Genomic DNA, 26897 nt, shown 5'->3' with positions numbered 1-26897 from the left:
ACATTTCAGTGTCTGAGCCCGAGGTCCCTTTCGAAGAGGACATGGGTTCCTCCAGTGTCCTTCTGTGGGGGCTGAGCCACCATGACCCCACTGGGACCCTGAGGACATTCTCAGAAGACCCAGACCCTGAAGCCACATTGAGCTCAAATGTCCCAGAAGCAATGGTGTCACATCTTGTATGTGAGGTGCCAATGCCCAAAGACCATCCTGTGAAGGACCCAGGGGATGGGAGGAAGGGAGGGGTTCTGGGAACCAGTGACCCACCCAGCCCACCTGACAAGGTGGGACTCAGCAGCAGGGGAACCCAGGGCTGCCCTGTCTCGATAAACTCTCAGTCCAGACTCTAAAAATAACCAGGCGGATCTGGTGTAAGTTGATTACCGTAATTGCAACTGTGTGATGTCATGCTGCCAGTCCCTTGAGGCCGTTTTCCCGGGACAGCAGAACGTACCAAGGCAGTGCAGTCCGCCCGCCACCCAGAAGCTTGCACCCAGAAGCTGCATGAGTGCTGGGGCCCAGCACAGGGTGGGAAGGCCTTGACTGGGCTCAGCAGGAAGCCTTTGTGGGCCCAGGCAGGTCTGATTCGAGGGTCAGGGAGGGAGAAAGGAGAACTGGCTCTGGCTTCCACCAGCAGGTGCTCTGTCCCAGCAGTGCTTCCAGGGAGGGGTTCCTGTCCCAGTTCACAGCTGGGAACAGACCCAGAGAGGCTGAATGCCGAGCTGGCCATACAGCAAGGCAGTGAAGGAGCACGGCTCTGGCCTGCCTCTGCCCTTGTCTCTCTGCTTCCGCAAGTCATACTGAAATCTCTCCTTTGTATCTAGACTCACTTCTCAAGGTGGTACTAGGACCTGACAGGGGCAGAGTGAAGGACCCTCAAGGCTCTCTTCTGTGTCCAGCGGGCAAGGGCACGTCAGGCCCCCAGCATCCATGGGCGCCCGCGCACACAGCAGCCGTGACTGTGTCTGTGCCTGTCAGGCGGGCGCTGGCTGAGCAAACTCCCACCTGGTCATGCCTTCCTGGGCCTTCGCCCTATTTCACTGAGACGTGAAAGAGAAAATTTGCATGAGGGGCTTTTAGGGACTCCTGCCTTTTCGAGGAGGCTGAAGGAGGCTGTGGATGGTTATTTATGGTTGCATTTTCCGCCTGGTTAGCAAGCAGGTGGGTGGGTGGCCCGGAGTCCCAGGTCATGGTGCCCTGGCTTTTCCGCACACGTGTGCACGGCCGTCACTGAGCAGAGGAGCCTGGTGGCCACGTACACTGGCCTGGTTGGGACCCTCGGCTTAAGTCCTGGCGCACTCTCTGTGTGGCCTTGGGCAAGGTAGCCTTTCTCTGCCTTGGTTTCCCCTTCTGTAAGACAGGAAACAAAGTTGTCATTGTTACCTCTGGCTGTCGTCGTTACCTCTGTCAGATGTCGTGTTGATTAAGTGGGACAACGTGCGTGAAGCACTTAGAACAGGGCCTCTCGGGAAGAATGTAGAAATCTCGCCGGTTAATGTTGAATAAGGGCGAGAAGGGTGCTGGGGGAGGGGCAGAGATGGGCAGGACCACCTCTGTTTGAGGAGCTCTAGATAGGTGGGGTGACAGGTTTAAGTCTGAGTCGCAGTGCCCTGCTGGGTGTGAGGGGGGACAGTTGCCCAAGCAGTGGCACCAGGGTCCAAGCCGGGGATGTCCTGACCCGTCACCCCTAAGCCAGGGCTGGCAGAGCCGCCCTTGACTGGGGCTGCAGGGCACAAGAGCCCTGGAGCCGAGAGAGCTTGGTGACCCGCACACAATCATCAGCAGGCCACTTGGGTGGCCAGTCTTTTTCCAGCCAGGCCTTGCCCTGGGTAAGAAATTAATTGTAACCTAATTGGCAGTTTCCTTTGCACAGAAGCCGGAAGGAACTGCCAGTGAGGCTGGTGATTAACTCGGCATCAGCTGGGAAATCACATTTGGGCAGGAGTGTCCGTCATCTGAGCGAGGCCTCTGCATCTGGCCTGGGCGGGTGGGGAAGCGTGGGTGGTGGCTCCGGGTGCGGGCTGGGTGCAGCCTGGGCCCCAGGCCTCTGGGAGCGGAAGGCTGGGGCTTGTGTGCCGGGGATGAGTCTGGGCTGCTGCCTCCCGGGCTGCCGGGCTGCTGCCTCCCGGGCTGCCGGGCTGCAGACCTCAGCTGCACGGCTCACTCCCCCGAACTTCAGCCTCGCCCTGACTCCTTCCCCACTCAGCAGAGGGCTGCGCGCATGACGTGGTGGGGTGTCAGGAGACCCGGGCCTGCTTGTGGTTCCACTCTTGAGGGCAAGAGGTGAATTGCGTTTCCCAGCATTGGATGGGGAGAGCGAGGTCTACAGCGAGAGCTCAGGCAAGGTGTGCAAGGCAGAGCTTTTCGCACGTGTGGAGGAGGGTGCCTGTGCGTGCAGGGCTGGTGGTGCCTCTGAGGCACGGGCTGGCCCTCAGGTCTCTCCTCCTCCGTCCAGCTGCTCTTACAGGCCACCGGCCACCCTGTCCAGCCAGGGCCCAGGAAGACGGGCGTCTGGGGAGACACTGCACCCCCGCATGGGGTCCCCTGCCCTCCCCACCACGGACCACACAGAGAGGGCTCAGGCTGGAGGGATGGTGGTGGGAAGGGCCCGGAGAGCTGTGCTGTGTGCGAAGCCGCAAACCAGCCAGGCAGGCAGGAGCGGGGGCTCTGTACGAGGCAGAGCTCGCAGGAGCACGGAGAGCCTCGGGCACCCAGTGTGTGCCAGGATGGCTGCTTGCTCCTCCCTGTGTGTGGGCCCAAGCAGCTGGCCCTTGCTGGGTGCCCAGGCCAGACCAGGAAGGCCACTCAGACTTGTGGCCACCCTGGCACACGCTGCCCACTGAGGGCTGCTGGCAGCATTTGGGGGAGAAGAAATTTACGACTGGAATCAAGGCTGCACTAGTGGTGACTGGTGTCGTCGTTGGGCATCAGGGCAGAAGATAGCCCTGGCATTTATTGAGCGCCCAGTGTATGCACTAAGCTGGCCATCTGTTGGGTGCGCCTGCAGAGGTCAGAGTTTTCTCGATGATTTTGTAGACAAAGGCTTCAATTCGCAGCATCAGGACTGGGACAAGCTGTCAGATTCCCTCTGCAGGAGGCATTGGCTTGTGACTGAGTACAGCTGAGCTGAGCCAGGGACCCATGGACAGAGGCAGCTGGCTCTCAAAGTGAGCTGCCTGGGCTTCCCTGGTGGCGCAGCGGTTAAGCATCCGCCTGCCATTGCAGGGGACACGGGTTCGAGCCCTAGTCCGGGAAGATCCCACATGCCGCGGAGCAACTAAGCCCGCAGGCCACAGCTACTGAGCCTGTGCTCTAGAGCCCGCGAGCCACAACTACTGAAGCCTGCACGCCTGGAGCCCGTGCTCCGCAACAAGAGAGGCCACTGCAACGAGAAGCCTGCGCAGCGCAACGAAGAGTAGCCCCCGCTCGCCACAACTAGAGAAAGCCCATGAGCAGCAACAAAGACCCGGTGTAGCCAATAATTAATTAATTAATTAATTAAAAAAAAAAAAAAAGGTGAGCTGCCTGTGGACTGTCAAATTACTAGAGCCCACCCAGGCCTTCCCTTCACACCTCCTCTGTGCCAGGCATCAGGCAAGGTTGTGGGGATGCAGTGGTGAGCAAGACAGGCCCAGTGCTGGCCCTGTGGGTCTTTAGAGTCTCTGCTTCTTTTAGCATCGGGTCGGTGCTCTGGGAGTTAAGGGGGGAAAGGCCAGCATGGCTGTGGGAGTGGGGGGAGAGGGCTGAGCTGGGCAGGGGCTCGCCCAGGAGAGAAGACGGGGTGGGGGACCACGTACCCAGGGGTCGTGGGCGAGGCTGGGAAGAGTTAGCACGAGGCCCAGAGCCAGGGTACCACAGTGGGACCTGCGGGCCAAGGCTGTGGGCATCGGGCCGGGCACAGGAAGCCCAGCGAAGGGCTCGGAAAGACACCTGGGAACAGGCGTGTGTGTCGGCTGCCCGGGGCAGGCGGGAGCCCGAGAGCCCTCTGAACCCCGGGTGCAGAGAAGGCAGGAGGGAACTGAGTTGTTGGGCAGGGCGCACTGAGTGGTCACACAGGACTCCTGGGGTTGGCACCTTGGCACGTGTGGGGAGGAGGTGTGGCCACACAGGCAGAGGGAAGGGCTCTGAGCCAAACTCAGCTGGCCTGGGACTCCACCTTCTCTGTGGGGGGGACTCTGGAGCCTGGGCCAGGGCCACGTCATGACTACTGACTGTGGCTTCCGGCCCTGTGACCTCTGTGGGCCCCTTTCCCCATGAAAAAGTAGGATTATATTTCATGACTATTAATATAAAGACAAATATAATCCAGGCTGCTTTATTATTACACAGTCCTTATTATTACATTTTTTTCTTCCTTCTGACTTTAACATAAACTAAAACATTTGTGTGGGCCCCTGGGCACTGTGCCCACTGTGTGTGCTGAGGCAGTTAGAGTGGGGGGGCGCATGCCCCAGTATCTGCAGTGTCGGTGCCTATTGGAAATGGAGGACCCCTGGGACTCTGGCACTAAGGGTGGGCCCACATGACCAGGCTTGTGTGTGCCCTCTCCCAGTGGATGGTGAGCCCCTCAGCCATTCAGGTCTCTCCTGTACCTGGGTACTGTGGTCCTGTGAGCCAAGGCAGGAGCCACAGCGGAAACCTGCAGTGCACAGGCATTTACCTGGCCAGTGGCAGGCGGCCAGGGCAGCGTGGGTGGGCTGCCAGATTGGAGCCAAGAACTTACTGGTTCTGTTCTTACTCGATTCTAAAGGAAGAGTTGTGGGCACATCTTTAAAACATACATGACAGCAAAGCACAGGCAACAAAAGGAAAAATAGATAAATTGTATTGCATCAAAATTTAAAACATCAAAGGACACAGTCAACAAAGTGAAAAGGCGCAACCTGTGAAATGGGAGAAAATATTTGCAAATCATATGTCTGATAAAAGGTTACTATCCAGAACATATAAAGAACTACAACTCAACAACATCAACAAAACCCAGTTCAAAAATGGGCAAAATGGGACTTCCCTGGCAGTCCAATGGTTAAGACTTCACCTTCCAATGCAGGGGGTGCAGGTTCCACCCCTGATTGGGGAGCTAAGATCCCACATGCCTCGTGGCCAAAAAATCAAAGCACAAAACAGAAGCAATATTGTAACAAATTCAATAAAGACTTTAAAAAAAAATGGGTAAAGCACTTGAACAGACATTTCTCCAGAGAAGAAGTAGCCAGTAAGCACATGAAAAGATGCTCAACATTACTGATCATTAGGGAAATGCAAATCAAAACCACAGTGTGATATAACCACACACCCATTAGGTTGGCTACTGTCAAAAAAAATGGCAATGAAATTGAGTTATTTGTAGTGAGGTGGATGGACCTAGAGTCTGTCATACAGAGTGAAGTAAGTCAGAAAGAGAAAAACAAATACCGTATGTTAACACATACATATGGAATCTAAAGAAAAAAATAAAAATGTTATGAAGAACCTAGGGCAGGACAGGAATAAAGACACAGACGTAGAGAATGGACTTGAGGACACGGGGAGTGGGAAGGGTAAGCTGGGACGAAGTGAGAGAGTGACATGGACTTATATATACTACCAAATGTAAAACAGATAGCTAGTGGGAAGCAGCCGCATAGCACAGGGAGATCAGCTCGGTGCTTTGTGACCGCGTAGAGGGGTGGGATAGGGAGGGTGGGAGGGAGACACAAGAGGGAAGAGATATGGGGATATATGTATATGTATAGCTAATTCACTTTGTTATAAAGCAGAAACTAATACACCATTGTAAAGCAATTATACTCCAAAAAAGATGTTAAAAAAAATGGCAAATCACAAGTGTTGGCAAGGATGTGGAGAAATTAGAACGCTTATTCACTGTTGGTGGGAATGTATAACGGTGCAGCCACTGTGAAAAACAGCGTAGAAGTTCTTCAAAAAATTAAAAATAAGATTACCATATGATCCAGCAATTCCACTTCTGAGTATACACTGAAAATCAAGGTCTCGAAGTGATATTTGTATGCCCATGTACATAGCAGAATTATTTGCAATAGCTAAAAGGTGGAAGCAACCCAACTGTCTATCAGTGGATGAATGGATAAACCAAATGTGGTATATCCATACAACAGAATACTATTCAACCTTAAGAAAGGAAGGACATTCTGATACATGCTACAACATAGATAAACCTTGAGGACATTATGGTAAATGAAATTAAGCCAGTGACAAAAAGCCAAATGCTGTATGATTCCACTCATATGAGGTACCTGGAGTAGTCAGATTCAGAGACAAAATGTCACATGGTGGTTGCCAGGGGCTGGAGGAAGGTGGGGAATGGGAGTTAGTGTTTAATGGGTGTAGAGTTTCAGTTTTGCAAGACGAAAGAGTTTCGGAGATGGATGGTGGTGATGGTTGAAAAACAATGTGAATTTATTTTAATGACACTGAAATGTACACTTAATGGTTAAGATGGTAAGTTATGTTATGTGTATTTTACCACAATTAATTTTAAAAACTAGGATCCTCTTTACCCCCAAATTCATTATTTTCAGTAGAGCCTTCCCCAATCTGTGCTTTTTTTCTAAGAGCAAAATTACATTACAATCCCTTGCAAAGCCAGCCTCCAGCTGGGACAAAGCATCGAGATTACAGGGTGTGTGAAGCATACTGCAGGGTGACCCTGCCTGAGAGTGCATACATTTGTGTGTGTGTGTGTGCGTGTGCACGTGCACACATGTGAATGAGCACACATGTTCTGCCTAACGTCTCCCAGTGGCAGTGTTCCTCAGTTACCAGTATGTCATTTCCTGAGCCAGAGTCAGTGATTTTGTTCTCAGCTGTTCTCATGGCTGTTTGCTCAACACCAACTGCTGGCCTCACTAAGGCAGCTAGTGCACTAAAGGGTGCTGCGTGCCCCCACGAAAGCCTTGTGAGCACAGGAGGGGCATCCACGAGGCTCCATCCAGCTTATCCTGCTGCTGACCATCCACCTGTGGCTCCCAGACCAAGCCAGAGTGTCATAGCCAAGTCTGATCTGATCTGAACCACCTCCCTGGCCCCAGCCCCTCTCCTATCCCCAATTCTGACCATTTCCCAAATGTGCCCAACCGTTACCCACATGTGTTCATGAAACCATTTATGTATTAGTTTGTTCCTTCCTTGATTCATTCATTGGTTCACTTATTAGTTTGTTCTGTCAGACAGTTCTTTCAGGCAGAGGGTGACGTGATTTGACTAACCCTGGCTGCTCTGGGACAAGTGGCCTATGGGGTCAAGAGTGGGCTCAGAGAGACTGGTTGGCATCATGGTGTTGTCCAGGTGAGTGAGGTGAGGGTGCACAGCAGCTTGGGTGAGGGGTGGCAGAGGGCAGTCTGTGGGCTGGTGTAAGGGATGGAAGAGGGAAGGGCTCAGAGCGAGTCTGAGGTGCATGGTGCCTGGACTGGGGTGGGGAGGCTGTGTGGTTCTCTAAGCTGGACTGAGACAAGAGAGAGGATGGAGCAAGTTGGTAGAGGTGCGTCTAGCACTCGGGAGGAGGTCAGGGCTGGTGAACGTGGCAGTCCTCAGCCCAGAGGCAGTCATTTGAGCCATGGGACTGGCTGCCGTTTGCTAGAGGAGAATCTGGAGAGAGAGCACCCAGAGGATAAGCCGAGAAGGAGGAAAGCCGCATGGGGGTGAGCAGACTGGCTAATCGGAGTGAAACTGGAGAGCACCAAACACAGGAGGTCCTAGAAGCAACCAGAGAGAAGAGAGAACACCAAGGAGGGACAATTAGAACAAGCACAGAGCTTTCAGAAGCAGGGCAGCGGAAACATGCCTTTGAAGGACAGAATAACAGTCCTGCAGAATTCTCTACCCAGCAAAAGTGCCTTCCAAGAATGAGATAAAAGGGCTTCCCTGGTGGCGCAGTGGTTGAGAGTCTGCCTGCCAATGCAGGGGATGCAGGTTCGACCCCTGGTCTGGGAGGATCCCACATGCCGCGGAGCGGCTGGGCCCGTGAGCCACAATTACTGAGCCTGCGCGTCTGGAGCCTGTGCTCCGCAACAAGAGAGGTCGCGATAGTGAGAGGCCTGCGCACTGCGATGAAGAGTGGCCCCCACTTGCCACAACTAGAGAAAACCCTTGCACAGAAACGAAGACCCAACACAGCCACAAATAAATTAATTAATTAATTAATTTAAAAAAAAAAAAGAATGAGGTAAAAGGAGGTAGGCAACATTCCAGAAAAAGAATTCAGAATAATGATAGTGAAGATGATTCAGGACCTCAGAAAAAGAATGGAGGCAAAGATCAAGAAGATGCAAGAAATGTTTAACAAAGACCTAGAAGAATTAAAGAACAAACAAACAGAGATGAACAACACAATAACTGAAATGAAAACTACACTAGAAGGAATCAATAGCAGAATAACTGAGGCAGAAGAATGGATAAGTGACCTGGAAGACAGAATGGTGGAATTCACTGCTGTGGAACAAAATAAAGAAAAAAGAATGAAAAGAAATGCAGACAGGCTAAGAGACCTCTGGGACAATGTTAAACGCAACAACATTCGCATTATAGGGGTCCCAGAAGGAGAAGAGAGAGAGAAAGGACCTGAGAAAATATTTGAAGAGATTATAGTCGAAAACTTCCCTAACATGGGAAAGGAAATAGCCACCCAAGTCCAGGAAGCGTAGAGAGTCCCAGGCAGGATAAACCTAAGGAGAAACACGCCGAGACACATAGTAATCAAATTGACAAAAATTAAAGACAAAGAAAAATTATTGAAAGCAACAAGGGAAAAATGACAAATAACACACAAGGGAACTCACATAAGGTTAACAGCTGATTTCTCAGCAGAAACTCTACAAGCCAGAAGGGAGTGGCAAGATATATTTAAAGTGATGAAAGGGAAGAACCTACAACCAAGATCACTCTACCCAGCAAGGATCTCATTCAGATTCAACGGAGAAATCAAAAGCTTTACAGACAAGCAAAAGCTAAGAGAATTCAGCACCACCAAACCAGCTCTACAACAAATGCTAAAGGAACTTCTCTAAGTGGGAAACACAAGAGAAGAAAAAGACCTACAAAAACAAACCCATAACAATTAAGAAAATGGTAGCAGTAAGATACATATCGATAATTACCTTAAATGTGAATGGATTAAATGCTCCAACCAAAAGACACAGGCTTGCTGAATTAATACGAAAACAAGACCCATATATATGCTGTCTACAAGAGACCCACTTGAGACCGAGGGACACATACAGACTAAAAGTGAGGGGATGGAAAAAGATATTCCATGCAAATGGAAATCAAAAATAAGCTGCAGTAGCAATACTCATATCAGATAAAATAGACTTTAAAATAAAGACTGTTACAAGAGACAAGGAAGGACACTACATAATGATCAAGGGATCAATCCAAGAAGATATAACAATTATAAATCTATATGCACCCAACATAGGAGCACCTCAATACATAAGGCAACTGCTAACAGCTCTAAAAGAGGAAATTGACCGTAACACAATAATAGTGGGGGACTTTAACACCTCACTTACACCAATGGACAGATCATCCAAACAGAAAATTAATAAGGAAACACAAGCTTTAAATGACACAATAGACCAGATGGATTTAATTGATATTTATAGGACATTCCACCCAAAAACAGCAGATTACACTTTCTTCTCAAGTGCGCACGGAACATTCTCCAGGATAGATCACATCATGGGTCACAAATCAAGCCTTAGTAAATTTAAGAAAATTGAAATGATAGCAAGCATCTTTTCTGACCACAACACTATGAGATTAGAAATCAGTTACAGGGAAAAAAACGTAAAAAACACAAGCACATGGAGGCTAAACAATACGTTACTAAATAACCAAGAGATCATGGAAGAAATCAAAGAGGAAATCAAAAAATACCTAGAGACAAATGACAATGAAAACACGTTGACCCAAAACCTATGGGATGCAGCAAAAGCAGTTCTAAGAGGGAATTTTATAGCAATACAAGCCTACCTCAAGAAACAAGAAAAATCTCAGTCTAACCTTACACCTAAAGGAACTAGAGAAAGAAGAACAAACAAAACCCAGAGTTAGTAGAAGGAAAGAAATCATAAAGATCAGAGCAGAAATAAATGAAACAGAAACAAACAAAACAATAGCAAAGATCAATAAAACTAAAAGCTGGTTCTTTGAGAAGATAAACAAAATTGATAAACCATTAGCCAGACTCATCAAGAAAAAGAGGGAGAGGACTCAAATCAATAAAATTACAAATGAAAAAGGATAAGTTACAACAAACACTGCAGAAATACAAAGCATCCTAAGAGACTACTGCAAGCAACTCCATGCCAATAAAATGGACAACCTGGAAGAAATGGACAAATTATTAGAAAGGTATAACCTTCCAAGGCTGAACCAGGAAGAAATAGAAAATATGGACAGACCAATCAAAAGCAATGAAATTGAAACTGTGATTAAAAATCTTCCAACAAACAAAAGTCCAGGACCAGATGGCTTCACAGGTGAATTCTATCAAACATTTAGAGAAGAGCTAACACCCATCCTTCTCAAACTCTTCCAAAAAATTGCAGAGGAAGGAACACTCCCAAACTCATTCTATGAGGCCACCATCACCCTGATACCAAAACCAGACAAAGATACTACAAAAAAAGAAAATTACAGACCAATATCACTGATGAATATAGATGCAAAAATCCTCAACAAAATACTAGCAAACAGAATCCAACAACACTAAAAGGATCATACACCACGATCAAGTGGGATATATCCCAGGGATGCAAAGATTCTTCAGTATACACAAATCAATCAATGTGATACACCATATTAACAAATTGAGGAATAAAAACCAAATGATCATCTCAATAGATGCAGAAAAAGCTTTTGACAAAATTCAACACCGATTTATGATAAAAACTCTCCAGAAAGTGGTCATAGAGGGAACCTACCTCAACATAATAAAGGCCATATACGACAAACGCACAGCAAACATCATTCTCAATGGTGAAAAACTGAAAGCATTTCCTCTAAGATCAGGAACAAGACAAGGATGTCCACTTTCGCCACTATTATTCAACATAGTTTTGGAAGTCCTAGCCACGGCAATCAGAGAAGAAAAAGAAATACAAATTGGAAAAGAAGAAGTAAAACTGTCACTGTTTGCAGATGACATGATACTATACATAGAGAATTCTAAAGATGCCACCAGAAAACTACTAGAGCTGATCAATGAATTTGGTAAAGTTGCAGGATACAAAATTAATGCACAGAAATCTCTTGCATTCCTATACACTAATGATGAAAAATCTGAAAGAGAAATTAAGGAAACACTCCCATTTACCATTGCAACAAAAATAATAAAATACCTAGGAATAAACCTACCTAGGAAGACAAAAGACCTGTATGCAGAAAAGTATAAGACACTGATGAGAGAAATTAAAGATAATACAAACAGATGGAGAGAAATATACCATGTTCTTGGATTGGAAGAATCAATATTATGAAAATGACTATACTACCCAGAGCAATCTACGGAGTCAATGCAATCCCTATCAAATTACGAATGGCTTTTTTTTACAGAACTAGAACAAAAAAATCTTAAAATTTTTATGGAAACACAAAAAACCCTGAATAGCCAAAGCAGTCTTGAGGGAAAAAAACAGAGCTGGAGGAATCAGACTCCCTGACTTCAGACTATACTACAAAGCTAATCAAGACAATATGGTACTGGCAGAAAAACAGAAATATGGATCAACGGAACAGGATAGAAAGCCCAGAGATAAACCCACACACCTATGGTCAACTAATCTATGACAAAGGAGGCAAGGATATACAATGGAGAAAAGACAGTCTATTCAATAAGTGGTGCTGGGAAAACTGGACAGCTACATGTAAAAGAATGATTTTAGGATACTCCCTAACACCATACACAAAAATAATCTCAAAATGGATTAGAGTCCTAAATGTAAGACCGGACACTATAAAGCTCTTAGAGGAAAACATAGGAAGAACACTCTTTGACATAAATCACAGCAAGATCTTTTTTGATCCACCTCCTAGAGTAATGGAAATAAAAACAAAAATAAACAAATGGGACCTAATGAAACTTAAAAGCTTTTGCAAAGCAAAGGAAACTACAAACAAGATGAAAAGACAACCCTCAGAATGGGAGAAAATATTTGCAAATGAATCAATGGACAAAGGATTAATCTCCAAAAAATATAAACAGCTCGTGAAGCTCAATATTAAAAAAACAAACAAACAATCTAAAACTGGGCAGAAGACCCAAATAGACATTTCTCCAAAGAAGATATACAGATGGCCAGGAAGCACATGAAAAGCTGCTCAACATCACTAATTATTAGAGAAATGCAAATCAAAACTACAATGAGGTATCACCTCACACCAGTTAGAATGGACATCATCAGAAAATCTGTAAACAACAAATGCTGGAGAGGGTGTGGAGAAAAGGGAACCCTCTTGCACTGTTGGTGGGAATGTAAATTGACACAGCCACTATGGAGAACAGCATGGAGGTTCCTTAAAAAACTAAAAATAGAATTACCATATGACCCAGCAATCCCACTACTGGGTATATACCCAGAGAAAACCATAATTCAAAAAGACACATGTACCCCAATGTTCATTGCAGCACTATTTACAATAGCCAGGTCATGGAAGCAACCCAGATGCCCGTCGACAGGCGAATGCATAAAGAAGATGTGGCACATATATACAATGGAATATTACTCAGCCATAAAAAGGAACGAAATTGGGTTATCTGTAGAGACGTGTATGCATCTAGAGACTGTCATACAGAGTGAACTAAGTCAGAAGAGAAGAACAAATATCGTATATTAACGCATATATGTGGAACCTAGAAAAATGGTACAGATGAACCAGTTTGCAGGGCAGAAATAGAGACATAGATGTAGAGAACAAACATGTGGACACCAAGGGGGGGGAAAGTGGCAGGGCGGGGGTGTGATGAATTGGGAGATTGAGATTGACATATATATGCTAATATATATAAAATGGATAACTAATAAGAACCTGCTATATAAAAAAATAAATAAAATAAAATTCAAAAATTCCAAAAAAAAAAAAAAAGAATGAGGTAAAAGTGTTTTAAAGTGGAGGGGGATAAGAAAAACACAGACACAGATCCACGTTTGCTGTGAGTGGATGAGGTGGAAGGTGAGGGCGTGGGAGGGACAGCAGCAATGCCAAGTGTCCAGTTAGGTCAGCCATGGGCTCATGGATGTTTGTCACAGAATATACTTTCGGCATAAATGTTCTGCAAAATATACTCTTTGTACGTATCAAATATTCAACTGGAATAAAGAGAAAACGTGAACGGGATATGGGAGGAGGGGCGTGAGGTGGACGAGGAGAGGGTGATGGTGCCAAGCACCCTTGTCTGGGCCTTGGGGCTGGAGGGACCCCCCCTATGGGGACAGCTGGCCCGCAGGGGGAGGGGCCGCCCCTGGGGAGGAGTCCACGAGATCTGGTTCCCATTCCCAGTGAAGATGATGGCATTAGGAAACCGTCTGTTAAGGAGGTTCTGCTGGGCCATAATAAAACTGTCATCTGCATGATCTGGCGCTCATCAAGGGCAGGAGCGGAGCTGCCCGGTGAGTGGATTCTGCAGGAAGGGCCTGCCTTGCACACAGATTCAGGCACTGCTGTAACCCGACACGGTTCCCAGATCATACCATCTCACAATGTTTTTTCTTTCTTGAGAGCCCCAAATTCTGGCTTTCAAGGTGTAGTCCTAGGACATTTCTAGTTGTCTGGGGCCCTGGGTGTGTCCATGACCACGGTGAGTGTGACTCCCTCTGATTAGCCAAGGGCACCCGGTTAGGAAATAACTGCCTGGATCTGGCCTGGCATGGTCAGATGGCAGCACATCCTCCACTGAGGGTGGCGAGGAGGTCGAGGGAACCTCAGGGGAGCTGTGTGTGGCCCCTGATGGCCTTGGCTGATCAGGAGAGCTGGTGAGGTGAGCCTACAGTCAGGGCTGGGCAGGCTCAGTGTGTCTCACTAAATGAACGAGAGAATGGGGAAGGGGGGGTGAGTGTGCAACAATGTGAGAGTGTGTAACCACGTGCATGTGAGATAAGAAGTGTATATGTAAGAGGGAGATGTGTGTGTATCATTCTGCGTCCAGTCAGGAGACAGTACCCACACAGCAAAGGAACCAGGAGAGGTTAACATAAGAGTTGGTCAGCAGTGGTGAGTGTAGGAGAGCTCTGTGGGCCCCCCCTCAGGCTAAGGGCGGACACCCAGGGAAGGGGCCCCCTCCCCAGGCTGGGGTCACAGCCCACTGCACGTGGAGAAGTTGGCTAGGTTGTGCAGGCTAGCAGGAGGCGACCCTCCAGGCACAGGGGAATTGAGGCTGTCCGCGGGCGTACAGAGGCGTCTGGTCTGGGAAGCTGTGGGAAGGTGATCGCGGGGTAAGGGCGTGGGCTGCGCCGGCACCGAGGGACGGCGTGCGCCTGGCATGTGACTGAGGTGGAGCCCAGAGGATGTCCCCACACCCTGTGCCGCAGAAGCAAGGGATGACAGCCAGAAACTCTTGTCCACGTGCGATGTCCTCCACCACAAAGGAGGGTGCTCAGAGCATCCCGTGCACGTCTGAGAACGTATGCCCCTGTGACCAGTGCGGGTAAGAGTGCCTGTGTGAGTGTGCACGCACGTCTGAGCTTGTGGAGAGTTAAATGAACGAGAGTGAGGTGGGGACTTGGGCCTGGTTCTGTCTGCATCCAAATACAAGTAAATGACACATCCCAGCCAGGTATGGAACGTTGAAAGCTGCCTTTCCGGGGTACAAGAAGGCTGGTGCCTGCATGCACCGAATGAGAGCGTCAGTGCCCGGGTCACTCTACTTGTAAAGATGTTGAAGGAGGCCCTGCTCGGAGCAGAGCAGCACCTCACCCCCACTGAACCTCAGTTCCACGTCTTCTCCCTGCAGGGGTGGGGCAGGGTGGGAGCAGATGGGGTCTTGGACCCATGCGCCTCTGCCACCTCCTGCATGCCCGGGCATACACACACACACACACACACACACACACACACGCACACGCCGTGAAGGTTCTTGGGGTCTCTCCAAACGCGAGCAGCGACTTGGGCCTTTGGCAGTTGTGTCATGAGCAGTGCGGGACCCGCCCCTCCTGTGTGAGCAGAAACCAGCTCCTCAGCCCTTGCTGCGGTGCCGGGGCAACCTGAGGAACCAGAACCTTGAGGTGATGCGGACCATCACCTGTCCAGGCAGAAACATGAACCTGTGTGGGGGGAGAATTCTGTCACCCGGTGACATTCAGGGATGGAAGGCATGGGTGGGACAGGCTTTGCAAGTCCTGCTGTGTTGACTTGCCCGAAGTTCCAGGGGAGGCTCTCACCAGAGGCAGGTCCGAGCTCACAGGCCAGGAAGACCTTCCTGGCAAAACGATGCCGGCAGGGAGGAGTGGTCAGCTGGCAGGGCCCTGGGCTTCCCAGCGGGACCAGCGTCTGCCCTGATCCTGACTTCCACCACCACTTTGTTAGCCATTGTACCAAACCCCGAGATGCAGAATCTCCAGCTGTTTGACCTTGGGAAAGCTTCTCACCTCCCAGCCTCAGTGTTCTTACCTGTGAAATGGGGCAGTGCAGGGATTTGCACACGGTGATTGTGAATCCGAAGTGAGAGCTTTGTACAATATGTACCTGTCCAAAGGTGCGCCCTGTCTGCACCTGCTCCGGCTGCTCCTCCTCTCCCCAGCCTGCCCTCCTCTTGTTCACAGTTGAAGAAAGCGAGGTCCAGAGGAGGCCACCACTCTGCAGAGGCTGCACAGCCCCACGAAACTGGACACCCGCGACGGCCCATCCCAGGCTCTCCTCATTCACCCACCGGGATTGGCCGCATCATTTGTGGGGCCCAGCGTGGAATGAAGATGTGGGCCCCTTGTTCTAGAATTTTGAAGGATTTCAGGACGGTGACAGCAGAGCATTAAACCAAGCATGGGGCCCTGTGGTCTCCCCAGGCTACACCCCCTTGAGGCCAGCCCTGCACCCACGTCCTCATTCCCCACCTCGGAGCATGTGTTTTTCCATCTAAAAGTGTTTGTGACAAGGAGGAGCATTAAGGCAGCCATGCCCTGAGCAGGGACCACCTGGGAGGCATTTTAAGTGCATTTAAGTCTGTTTCTGCTCACAAGCATTGCCCAGCCCACAAATCCCTTTAGGCAGCAACCGACTGAGCCCCACACGGATCCCGTAGGGCCTGGCTCTGTGAGATGAGAGCGGGCAAGGCCCATTCTGTCCTGCACATGCGGTCTGTATGGTGGGGACTGGACCAGCTTGGAGGTAGGGGCTCCCGGGAGCTCGGGCCCCTCCTACCTCCCGGACCCCGGGCCATTGAAAGTGCATGCACTCCAGGGGGCCCCGGAGGAGGAGCCCCGTTCTGGATCTGCTCCTGCCTACCTGGCAGGTGGGGCAGGCATCTCCCCCCGCCACAGCAGACCCATCTGTAAGGTCCCCCCCTCGGTGACTCCAAGGGCAGCTGGTTCTTGCACAGGGGTGTGTGCATGTTTGTCCCCAGAGGATGAGCCGGCAAAAGCTGTGCTCCTCTCCTGACATAGGCTCAGTCGTCACACGGCACACTCTCACTGGTACGCCGGGGGCCAGAACGCAGACCTCACCTCTCCACGGAGGGGTCTGGCAGACCACGGACAGCTGGTGGCCTAGCGGGCTGGCAGACACAGGCTGCCCTTGGCGATGTGCTGTCTGTGGACCAACATCCACCCTGGGCTCCCCACCGGCAGAGTTGCCTGCAGCTCTGTGAGACGGGACCCGCTGGCAGCATCCCAGATCACTAGCGGTCGGTGCGCGCCTTTCTGCCAGGGTGAGGAGGACGCTGGCGGCCCTGGCCCTGGCTGAGCCCCCTTCCCACCCAGCGTGGTGTCACGAGCCTGGGCTGCCACCAGGCCACCACCCTGTCAACCACTGGGAATTACAGTCTCTCACCCTCTTTGTGGCCGGGAATGCAAGCTTCCCGAGAGAAGGTGAGCCCTCGGGGACCGCCTTCCACTGCAGGCTGGTGTTGCTGACTTGCGGTCACCACGCAGGGCTCAGCAGGGCAGCGGGCATGGTGGCTGCAGGGCCTGGCCCGCTGTGAAGTGGGGTTGAGCAGGCCGGACAGGGGTGTGCTGCTGGAGAGACTGCCGTCCGAATCCCAGTTCTCTGGCTGGTTGTGTGTGTGCCCTTGAGCGTTCAGACAGCTTTTGTTCCCGCCTCAGTGTCTGTTTGCAAAGCAGTGGTCCCGTTGGCACCTCCATCTGGGATTGCGAAGAAAATGGAGGGTCGGTGTGTTGGTGGGGGGGCTTGGCCTTGCACTTTGTCGGTCCAGCCGGCTGTGCTCACTGCACACCACACCGCTGCGAGGCGGCGGGGAGCTGCGGTGGGCCAGGTCCTCTGGAGAAGGCGGTGGTAGAGGGAAGGGAGACCCTCCCTTCTCCTGTCCACGGGGCAGTGAGCAGCAGCTTCCGGGCCCCTTCCCCCTGCCCGTCCACCCCCCACCCCAGAGCTCCCACTAGACCCTCTGACTCGCAGCCTCGTGGACTGTGGGTTGGAGGGAAAGGGAGCCTGGCTCTGTCGTGATTCAGGCCCTTGTCTTGGGGCAGCAGAGCTGTGCCTGGTTCTGTCCCCCTGGATAGGCTGGGGGCCCGTCTGATTTCTGTGAGGAGCACAGACCCGGGATTACTCTGCCAGGCGGTGCGGTGGGGCTCCAGCACGCTCCTAGTGGGGGACGAGCCCCATCAGGGACCCCTCTGTGGCTGTCCCTCCCCTCCCGTTGGGTGACTCTCCTCTCCTGTTGGATGAGGAGACACCACAGGAAGTACTCCTGCCTTTGTCTCAAGAGCAGTGATGAAGATGTTAAAAAAAAAAATCAATATGTAAGTCATAAATTGGAAGAAGATATTTTCAATTGAAGAAAAAAGAAAAAAAAGAGCAGTGATGGGCAGTGTTGTAGGATCCTCTTTGGGACCCCAAACTATGAGCTTCTCCCGGGAAGCTCGAGCCTGTGGAGTGAATCCTAGCTGTGTGGGAGGACCTGTCAGCCGTGGCCCATCACTTGGCCCAGCTTGCAAAAGGCCTGCTCCAAGCCGGTGCCATTGGCTGCCCTTTAACAGGAGCAGGGAAGAGTCCAGTCTTGTGGCCTTTTGGGGCTGACACAGCCCTCTGAGCTGCCTGCCTCTCTGTGGGCATCAGCTACTAAATCCCAAAGAAGTCAGCCCTGAGTGCATCTGCGGGGCAGCCTGTGTCTTCTTGGGCCATTAGGGAGGGTGTGGGGACAGGAGGGTGACATTCAGCCACGTGTGGGCAGCTCCTGCCGGTGGTCTCTGCCAATGAGACCCCAGGGTGGGGGAAGCAGTGTCTCAGCTCTCCCTCCCCAGAGATCCCCAGCGTGACTTCTTCTTGCGGCTCCTTGAGCTGCCTCCCCCTTGGATGGCAGGCAGTGTGATGCTCTGGGGTGGATCCTCCCCCAAGAGGCTGCAGAGCAGGAAGGCCACAGCACAGAGCCTATCTCAGGGCACAGGGCTGGCTCCTGGAGGTCCTAGCCTGCCCTTCCCTGTACCGCACCTGCAGAGGCCCAGCAACTCTGGGTCCCGCTCCAGGGACAGCGCTCTTAGGGAGCAGATTTCTGAAGGTCTAGTGGGTCAGCACCAGGCGTGGCCCTTCCCTCCATCTCTGTCTTTAGTGTGGGGTGTGCGGGGCCAGGCCTTTGGCTCTAGCCAGAGCATCGCTCTCTTTCCCCCCCTTCCTCTCCCCCTTTCACCTGATCCCCTTTCTCTTTCCGCTCCTTCCCTCCCTCTCCCTCTGTTTCTCTCCTGCTCTCTCCCTCTCCCCCTTGCTCTATGGTCCAGGCCTGTCTGGCAGGGCAGCTCCCACACTGGGCACTGGGCCGGCAGGACCGAATGCACACTTCCCTCCAAGTTGGCATTCCCAGCCTGGCTGCCTTTGAGGTCATCCTTGGGAAACCTTCCACAGTGCAAGCAGCCTTCTAGTTTTCTTACTGTTTTACCACTTTGGGATCCAAAAGGTCTCACCTGTTCTCTTCACCTGACTTCACCTGGCACTTGATTGTTTCCCACACCCAAGGGAGTCCTCAAGGACCCAGGCAGACCCAGGGTTCCTCTGCTGGTGTGGAGTGGACCGGCCACTCACCCCCATGGCTGCAGGGGAAGCGGGATGTAGGTGGAAACAAACCGATTGAAAGGAGAAATCGATTACACACAAGTACAGTGTTTCTCATGTTTGCTTTGTGCGTTGGTACTTTTTTGTGCTTCATAGAGTAGGTTTTTAAGCATTTGCAGGTTTTTTAAGCATTGCTTGCCCATTTATCCACCTTTTAAAAAATTCTTAGGGGCTTCCCTGGTGGCGCAGTGGTTGAGAATCTGCCTGCCAGTGCAGGGGACACGGGTTCGAGCCCTGGTCTGGGAAGATCCCACATGCCGCGGAGCGACTCAGCCCGTGAGCCACAATTGCTGAGCTTGCGCGTCCGGAGCCTGTGCTCCGCAACAAGAGAGGCCGCGATAGTGAGAGGCCCGCGCACCGTGATGAAGAGTGGCCCCCACTTGCCGCAACTAGAGAAAGCCCTCGCACAGAAATGAAGACCCAACACAGCCATAAATTAATTAATTAATTAATTAATTATTTTTTAAAAAAAATTCTTACTATTTTTTAAAACTTTTTGTGATGAAAAATGCTGAACATACACAAAGTCAGCAGAGTTAGTAGGATGAGGGCTCCCGTGGGCTCACCCAGCGCAGCCATGGTCAGCATCCACCTTCCTCGTGGCATTTACAGCTCTACCCACAGTCCCTTGGCGATCAGTTTCAGCAAAATCTACATAGGTTGAAGTGCATAAATCTTGGCTGTACACTGTTAACCAATGGATGTGCCTGTGTGAGCCATGCCCGTATCGGGATACACAGCCTTTATGTTCCCCAGAACATGCCTCCTGCCCTTCCTGGTGTGTTGCCTCCCCCGCCACCAACAGGTAGCCAGTCTGATTTCTGTCACTTAAAATCAGTCTGGAACCGTGCCACGTGATTCTTTCATGCTGCTCCTTCTACTTGGCAGGATGTCTGTGAGATCCGTCCAGGCTGTCCTGTGTGTCAGTGGCCCTGATGGACCACCGTTTGCTTATCTGTTCACCCGCTGGAGCACATCGGGACTCTTTCCAGTTCTTGGCTCTGTGAATAACCCCAGCATTTGTGAATAAGTCATTTGATGGACATATGTTTTCATTTCTCTTGGGTAAATGGAGTGGAATTTCTGGGTCATATGGTAGGAGTGTGATTGACTTTAGCTAAAGATTTATTAGTGCTGTGTTCATCTTTGGTGACTCCTGCCTGCCCTGCTTGTCTGGCAGCGTCTTGTACACTTGAAAACTCTGGCTCCAGGTGATTTGCTCAGAAGCCTGGGTGAGCTCCCAGCTGAGTGGTTCACCTGCTTATCAAACTTGGGTAATCGAGAACGATTTTGCAACGGTTTTAAGCTGCCTCACTTCCTCCTTTTTCTGTTTTAAAGCGGTGTACTTTCAGCTAGTGTTTTTTATTTAATATTTATTTATTTAGTTAGTTAGTTAGTTAGTTGCGTTGGGTCTTAGTTGCAGCTTCCAGGCTCCTTATTTGTGGCTCGCAGTTCTCCTTAGTTGTGGCTCACCAGCTCCTTAGTTGCAGCAGGCGAGCTCCTTAGTTGTGGGATGCGAACTCTTAGTTGCAGCATGCATGTGGGATCTAGTTCCCTGACCAGGGAGCAAACCCGGGCCCCCTGCTTTGGGAGCACAGAGTCTTAACCACTGCGCCACCAGGGAGGTCCCTCAGCTAGTGTTTAGCTATATAGATAATTGTGTGTTGATGTACTTAGGACTACAGGTGAGAAAGACCTACTAAGATCAGAATTTTAAATTAGTGAAGTTTTCTTTTTTGGTCCACAAAGAATCTATTATTAAAATGTAAAAAGGGGGGATGGGATGAATTGGGAGATTGGGATTGATATATATACACTTTGCATACTATGTATAAAATAGATAACTAATGAGAACCTATTCTATAGCTCAGGGAATTCTACTCAGTGCTCTGTGGTGACCTAAATGGGAAGGAAATTCAAAAAGGAGGGGATATATGTATACATGTAGCTGATTCACTTTGCTGTACACCAGCAACTAACGCAACATTTTAAAGCAAATGTACTCCAATTTTATTTATTTATTTGTTTTTGGCTGTGTTGGGTCTTAATTTCTGTGCAAGGGCTTTCTCTAGTTGAGGCAAGCGGGGACCACTCTTCATCGCCGTGCGCGGGCCTCTCACTATCACGGCCTCTCTTGTTGCGGAGCACAGGCTCCAGGCGCGCAGGCTCAGTAGTTGTGGCTCACGGGCCTAGTTGCTCCGCGGCATGTGGGATCTTCCCAGACCAGGGCTCGAACCCATGTCCCCTGCATTCGCAGGCAGATTCTCAACCACTGCGCCACCAGGGAAGCCCTCCAATTTTAAAAAATGTGAAATAAAGCCGCTGGGGAATACTGGTCTGCCTAGGAGGCCTGCTCTGGGCTCTGTCATCACCGTCATCACCCCTCCCTCCCTCCCTCCCTCATGTGCTTCCCTGCTTCCTGCAGCCCCGCTGGGACTCTACTTCTCAAGGGATGCTTACTGGGAGAAGCTGTACGTGGACCAGCCGGCCGGCATGCCCCTGCTCTACGTCCATGCCCTGCAAGACGTCCCCGAGGAGGTGCCCAGCTTCCGCCTGGGCCAGCACCTCTACGGCGCCTACCGCACGCGGCTGCACGAGAACGACTGGGTCCGTATCCAGGAGGACACGGGGCTTCTCTACCTTAACCGGAGCCTGGACCACAGCTCCTGGGAGAAGCTCAGCATCCGCAGTAAGGGAGCAGCCCTGACCCCTACGCACCTCACTGCCCCCACCCCCCGCCCTCGCCTTAGCCTCACACAGCACACATCACACCGAGGGTGGCTCCCCTACGGCTCCTGCTGCGTGAGAGTGGAGAGAGTGAGATGAGGCTGGCCCGCCTCTGTGCGCAGAGAGAGCGAGATGAGGCTGGCCCGCCTCTGTGCGCAGAGAGAGTGAGATGAGGCTGGCCCGCCTCTGTGCGCAGAGAGAGTGAGATGAGGCTGGCCCGCCTCTGTGCGCAGCCAGTGAGGGAGCCAGGGTGAGCTTGGGGACCACTGATGACCCTTAGGCCGTCTGAGGCTGTCTGGATTTTGGAGAAGCCATGTGAAGGATTTGGGTGCTCTCTCCATGCAGGCTCCAGATGCCTTTTCCAGCTGGGTTAACAAGGAGTTGGGGTTGTGAGAGAGGCGTTAAGAGGAGAAAACTCCCAAGATCTTGCTTTAGCAAATGGTCTGCAACTTGCTGGAGAAGCAGCAGTTCCCACGGAAAGTGTGGCTCCCAGTTCTCCTTAGTTGCGGCTCACCGGCTCCTTAGTTGCAGCAGGCGGGCTCCTTAGTTGTGGGATGCCAACTCTTAGTTGCAGCATGCATGTGGGATCTATTTCTCTGACCAGGGAGCAAACCTGGGCTCCCCTGCTTTGGGAGCACAGAGTCTTAACCACTGCGCCACCAGGGAAGTCAGCAGCAAGCTGCCCTTGACACCTGGCAGGGACTTGGGCCTGGTGCCAGAGACGGAAGTAGAGCAGGAAGAAGGCCTGGCCAACTCCTCAGAGCAGAGGTCCGAGCTGGAGTGTAGGCCACGTGGGACCCTGGGACTTGCGGGGAGCAGGGGTCGTGGAGCAGAGTTGTGCCTTGTGGCACCAAATGGTGATCACACACCCAGTAGCGCCCCCCTCTGAGCCCCTCCACCATAGACACGGCCTCCCTGGACCCTCACGCCAACCCTGAGCCCCCGTGTGCGCTGAGAGACAGGCGACATGCCTGGGAACACAGAGTGGGCGGCTCTGCCTGGCAGGAGCAGAATGACCGCACCCATCTGCCAAGTGAAGCCAGGGTCCCCAAGTAACGATGCCCCCCGTCAGGGCACCCCAGGCGGCTCCTGGAGGAGGCAGCACCTGACATAGGTCTTGGTTCCGCACACACTTAGTTGCCGCCGTCTGCCTCTCGATCCCCCAGTGGGGAACTTGAAGAACCAGGGCCACTGGGGTGGAGGCCAGAGTGGAATTTGCTGAGGATCTGAGTTTCGTAGGAGGCCTGTTCTGTTCGTGTTTGGAGAGTGACCTCGGGTACCTGTCGGGTCCAGTCAGGAGAGAAATCAGTAATTTGAACAGGGAAAGTTTGTATAGAGAATTATTAACCACAGCAGGAGATTGGCGCAATGGAGGACAGGCTAGTAAGAAGCACAGAGAATGAATGAATATGTGAGGGGCCGCCACTTCCCCAGGGCTGAGATAGAGGGCCCGGGAGGAGCCCCCGACCCCAGCTGAGATCCAGACCAGTTGGAGGGGGAGTTGCTGTGGTGCCTCCATGCTGGAACTTGCCAGAAATCCCCTCTCTAGGTGCTGGGGAAGTGTGTGTCTACGAAGACAATGAAACTGCCTGGGGGGCGGGGGTGGGGACATGGATTCCCTGGTGGTCCAGTGGTTAGGGCTCTGCGCTTTCACTCCCAAGGGCCCGGGTTCAGTTCCTGGTCGGGGAACTAAGATCCCGCAAGCGGCGTAGCCAAAGATAGAAAAATAGAATAGAATAAATGAAAGTGTTTTTAAAAATTAAAAAAAAAAAAGAAACTGCTTTGGGGAAAGGGGCGGGGCAAGAGCCCTCCCTGGGGAAGCTCTCCACTTGGTGTTAGACCTGGGGCTCAGGGCACCTCCCTGAGGAAGGGTATTCGAGCTGAGACCTGAATAACAAGAGAGGTGGGCCGGTGAGGCACCCCCAGGAGGTGGCGGCCGGGCCAGAGAGCCCAGAGGAGCCCTGTGGACCCTGGTGAGGACTGGGCTTTGCACCAGCCCCGAGCTCCTGCCCCCTCCCTGCTCCGTTCCCCGCCACCGGGCAGGTGTGGCTGACCCCCCGGCGGGCCTGACTTCTTCTCTCTCTGCAGATGGTGGCTTCCCGCTGCTCACCGTCTACCTCCAGGTCTTCCTGTCGCCCGCGTCCCTTCGTGAGGGCGAGTGCCAGTGGCCGGGCTGTGCCCGAGTGTACTTCTCCATCATCAACACCTCCTTCCCGGCTTGCGGTGCCCTCAAACCCCGGGAGCTCTGCTTCCCCGAGACGGGCCTCTCCTTCCGCATTCGGGAGAACAGGCCTCCCGGCACCTTCCACCAGTTCCGCCTGCTGCCTGTGCAATTCCTCTGCCCCAACGTCAGCGTGGCCTACCGGCTTCTGGGAGGTGAGTGCCCGCCGCGTGGAGCCTTCCTCGGTGCCTGCTGAGTGCCAGGCACGGCGCTGCGGTCCCTCTACACAAGCCGTCGAGTTTACTCTGCACCACCCCGTCATCCGTTCATTCAGAAGTCCACGAGTATCTCATGTACGCCTGCCATGGGCCAGGCACTGTTCTAGGGACCAAGGATGAGAGAGTGAACAAATCAGGCCAAAATCCCACCTGCCTGGAGCTTCCATCCCGTGGGAGATGGAGACCACACACGTGCTAAGGAAGTCGGGTGGCCTCTGAAGGGACTAGGTGGGACGAAAAGCTGAGAGGGTGTGGAGTGGTGGAGACCACTGTCTCACGTCAGATGTGGGAAAAGGGGACGCTGGAGCAAAGGTGGGAGGGTGCCAGGCAAGCAGGGTGAGCCCCTTCAAGAGCCCCAAGGTGGGAGCCCCATGTAACTGGAGTGCAGTGAACCGCAGGGCAGGGCGGAGGCTGCTGAGGGCAGAGCAGTTCCAAGGGAGGGGGCAGGGCTTCCTGGCGAGGGACTGGGGAGCCATGGAAGGTGTTTGGGGGGGGGTCATTGACAGGACATACCTTTAAGAGCTTAGTCTGGCTGCTGTGTTAGAAATGATTTGGGGTGGGTGGTTTAGGGGGAAGCAGAGAAACAAATTAGGAGGCAGGAGAAATCCTTGAGTGAGAGGATGAGGTCTGGGGTGAGAGTGGAAACCTTTGGGCAACAAGAAGCAGGCAAGTTGTGGGCATGCTTGGAAGGAGGATCCTGCAGGATATCCTGGTGAGTTGGATGTGGGGTGTTGAATGAAAGAAGGGACCAAGCCTGGTTCCAGGATTCTGCTTGAGTAGCCGCAAGGACAGTGGACCTTGCCACAAGATGGTCCTGCCACAAGATGGCCCTGGGGAGGCCAAGAGCACGTATGTGGGGAGGGGAAGGGAATTGGATCCCAGTGGAGATGAGAGAAGGCAGCTGAGGTGCCATTAAACCATTTAAAGGCGAGGAACTGGGACTCAAAAGGGACACTTAAAAGCTGGACTTACTAGTAAGTAGAACCTGGATTCACACCACGCTGATGGCATACACCCGGTAATAACGTTGAAGAAAATCTCAGTAGCGTAAGGAAAGTAGTCACTCACACTCTCCCAGCATCTTTTCATTTATCCTGCAGCAGGGATAGATGTCTTTATGCAGAATTGCCGGCAAAGTTTATGATTTAGCTGCCTTTTTCGCTAAAAGAAAGGTTTTTTGTAACTGTAAACAATAGAGGGAAATGTTTGCGTGATAAGCATTTCCCACATGTGTAATTCACATGTAATGTGTGGCTCTGATGTGATTTCCCACTGAGTGGAGTTGACAGCCCTCCCGTGGTTGGCTGTGGGGTGGTCAGTGTTGACCTTCAAGCCTTCAGCCTTTCCCCTTTTTTGGGTCATTTCTGGAGGATGAATTCCAGGACAGGCTTGGCTTGAAGAGTGTATTGTTGTTAGCGGTCCTCCCTCATCGGGTTGTGGGAAGACACGTGAGTCACTGAACGTACAGCAGTGTCTGGCAGGGAACAGACACTTTTGCCTTCATCATCTCCTCTTCTGTGAGGAAACTGAGGCACAGAGAGACAGAACCACCAGCCTTGGGCCACACAATCCCTGTCCTGTATATAGGACAGGGATTCAAACCAGGCAGTCGGAAATATTTTTGTGTTAATATAAAATCACACCAAATGTCCACCATGTTTGTTTCCAAGTGGTGGAATAGCTTTATTTCTCACATTCTCTAAAATAAGCACATACTGCTTCCATAATTTAAAAAAAAAAAAAAAAATTCCTAAATTTTTTTTTTTCAGAAACCAGCAAATGCTGGCAGCTGAATCTCTGGGCTGAGCTGGTGCCAGCCCTCCCCACAGCAGAGGCAAGGTGTGTGAAGGGGTGTGCCCAGCCCTCCTAGGTGATGAGGATGAGGGCCTGATGGCAGGCCTCCTGGTCCCTCTGTTCCCCATCAGCACCAGTGCAGGCTGCAGCCACAGTGCAGGTCAGGGCACAGTCTTCGCTGCACACTGTGCTTGGAGCGCCGTGCCCCACTGTAGAGCCGAGGAGGGGCCAGGGCCCGGGGCCAGCAGGCACCCCAGCTCCATCCACAGGACCCCCTCCCGTGCCGCCACTCCCGCTGGGCCCCTGAGGAAGGCAGCTCACCCTTCCCCCCGGCCCGGGGGTCAGCCCGGGGTTCCTGGTCTGCTTGGTGCACAGGTGAGGGTCTGCCCTTCCGCTGCGCTGTGGACAGCCTGGAGGTGAGCACGCGCTGGGCCCTGGACCGCGAGCAGCGGGAGAAGTATGAGCTGGTGGCTACGTGCGTGGTGCGCGTCGGCGCGCGTGAGGAGGAGGTGATGGTGCCCTTCCCCGTGACCGTGTACGATGAAGACGACTCTGCGCCCAGCTTCCTCGGGGGCGTCGACACCGCCAGCGCCGTCGTGGAGTTCAAGCGGAAGGAGGTGCCTGTCCGTTTGTCTGGTGCTTGTCTGGTGTCTCTCTGTTCGGTGTCTGGATTCCTCCACCCGCCATTTATTCCTCGGTCTGTTCAG

General features: G+C 51.9%; 1 protein-coding gene across 1 annotated transcript in view; it reads left to right on the top strand.

Annotated features, from left to right (window-relative positions):
* Positions 1 to 26897, top strand: part of RET (ret proto-oncogene) — a 61066-nt gene that overhangs the window by 8595 nt on the left and 25574 nt on the right. Inside the window, exons 2-4 of the mRNA XM_036829601.1 lie at positions 21656 to 21919; positions 24046 to 24333; positions 26566 to 26807. Coding sequence (XP_036685496.1) covers positions 21656 to 21919; positions 24046 to 24333; positions 26566 to 26807 — 794 coding nt within the window. The remainder of the gene's footprint in view (positions 1 to 21655; positions 21920 to 24045; positions 24334 to 26565; positions 26808 to 26897) is intronic.

The sequence above is a fragment of the Balaenoptera musculus genome, chromosome 16 (genome assembly GCF_009873245.2).
Source record: "Balaenoptera musculus isolate JJ_BM4_2016_0621 chromosome 16, mBalMus1.pri.v3, whole genome shotgun sequence".
Classification (NCBI taxonomy): domain Eukaryota; kingdom Metazoa; phylum Chordata; class Mammalia; order Artiodactyla; family Balaenopteridae; genus Balaenoptera; species Balaenoptera musculus.
Note: the sequence above shows the minus strand (reverse complement) of the source record. Positions and strands in the feature narration are given on the sequence as shown.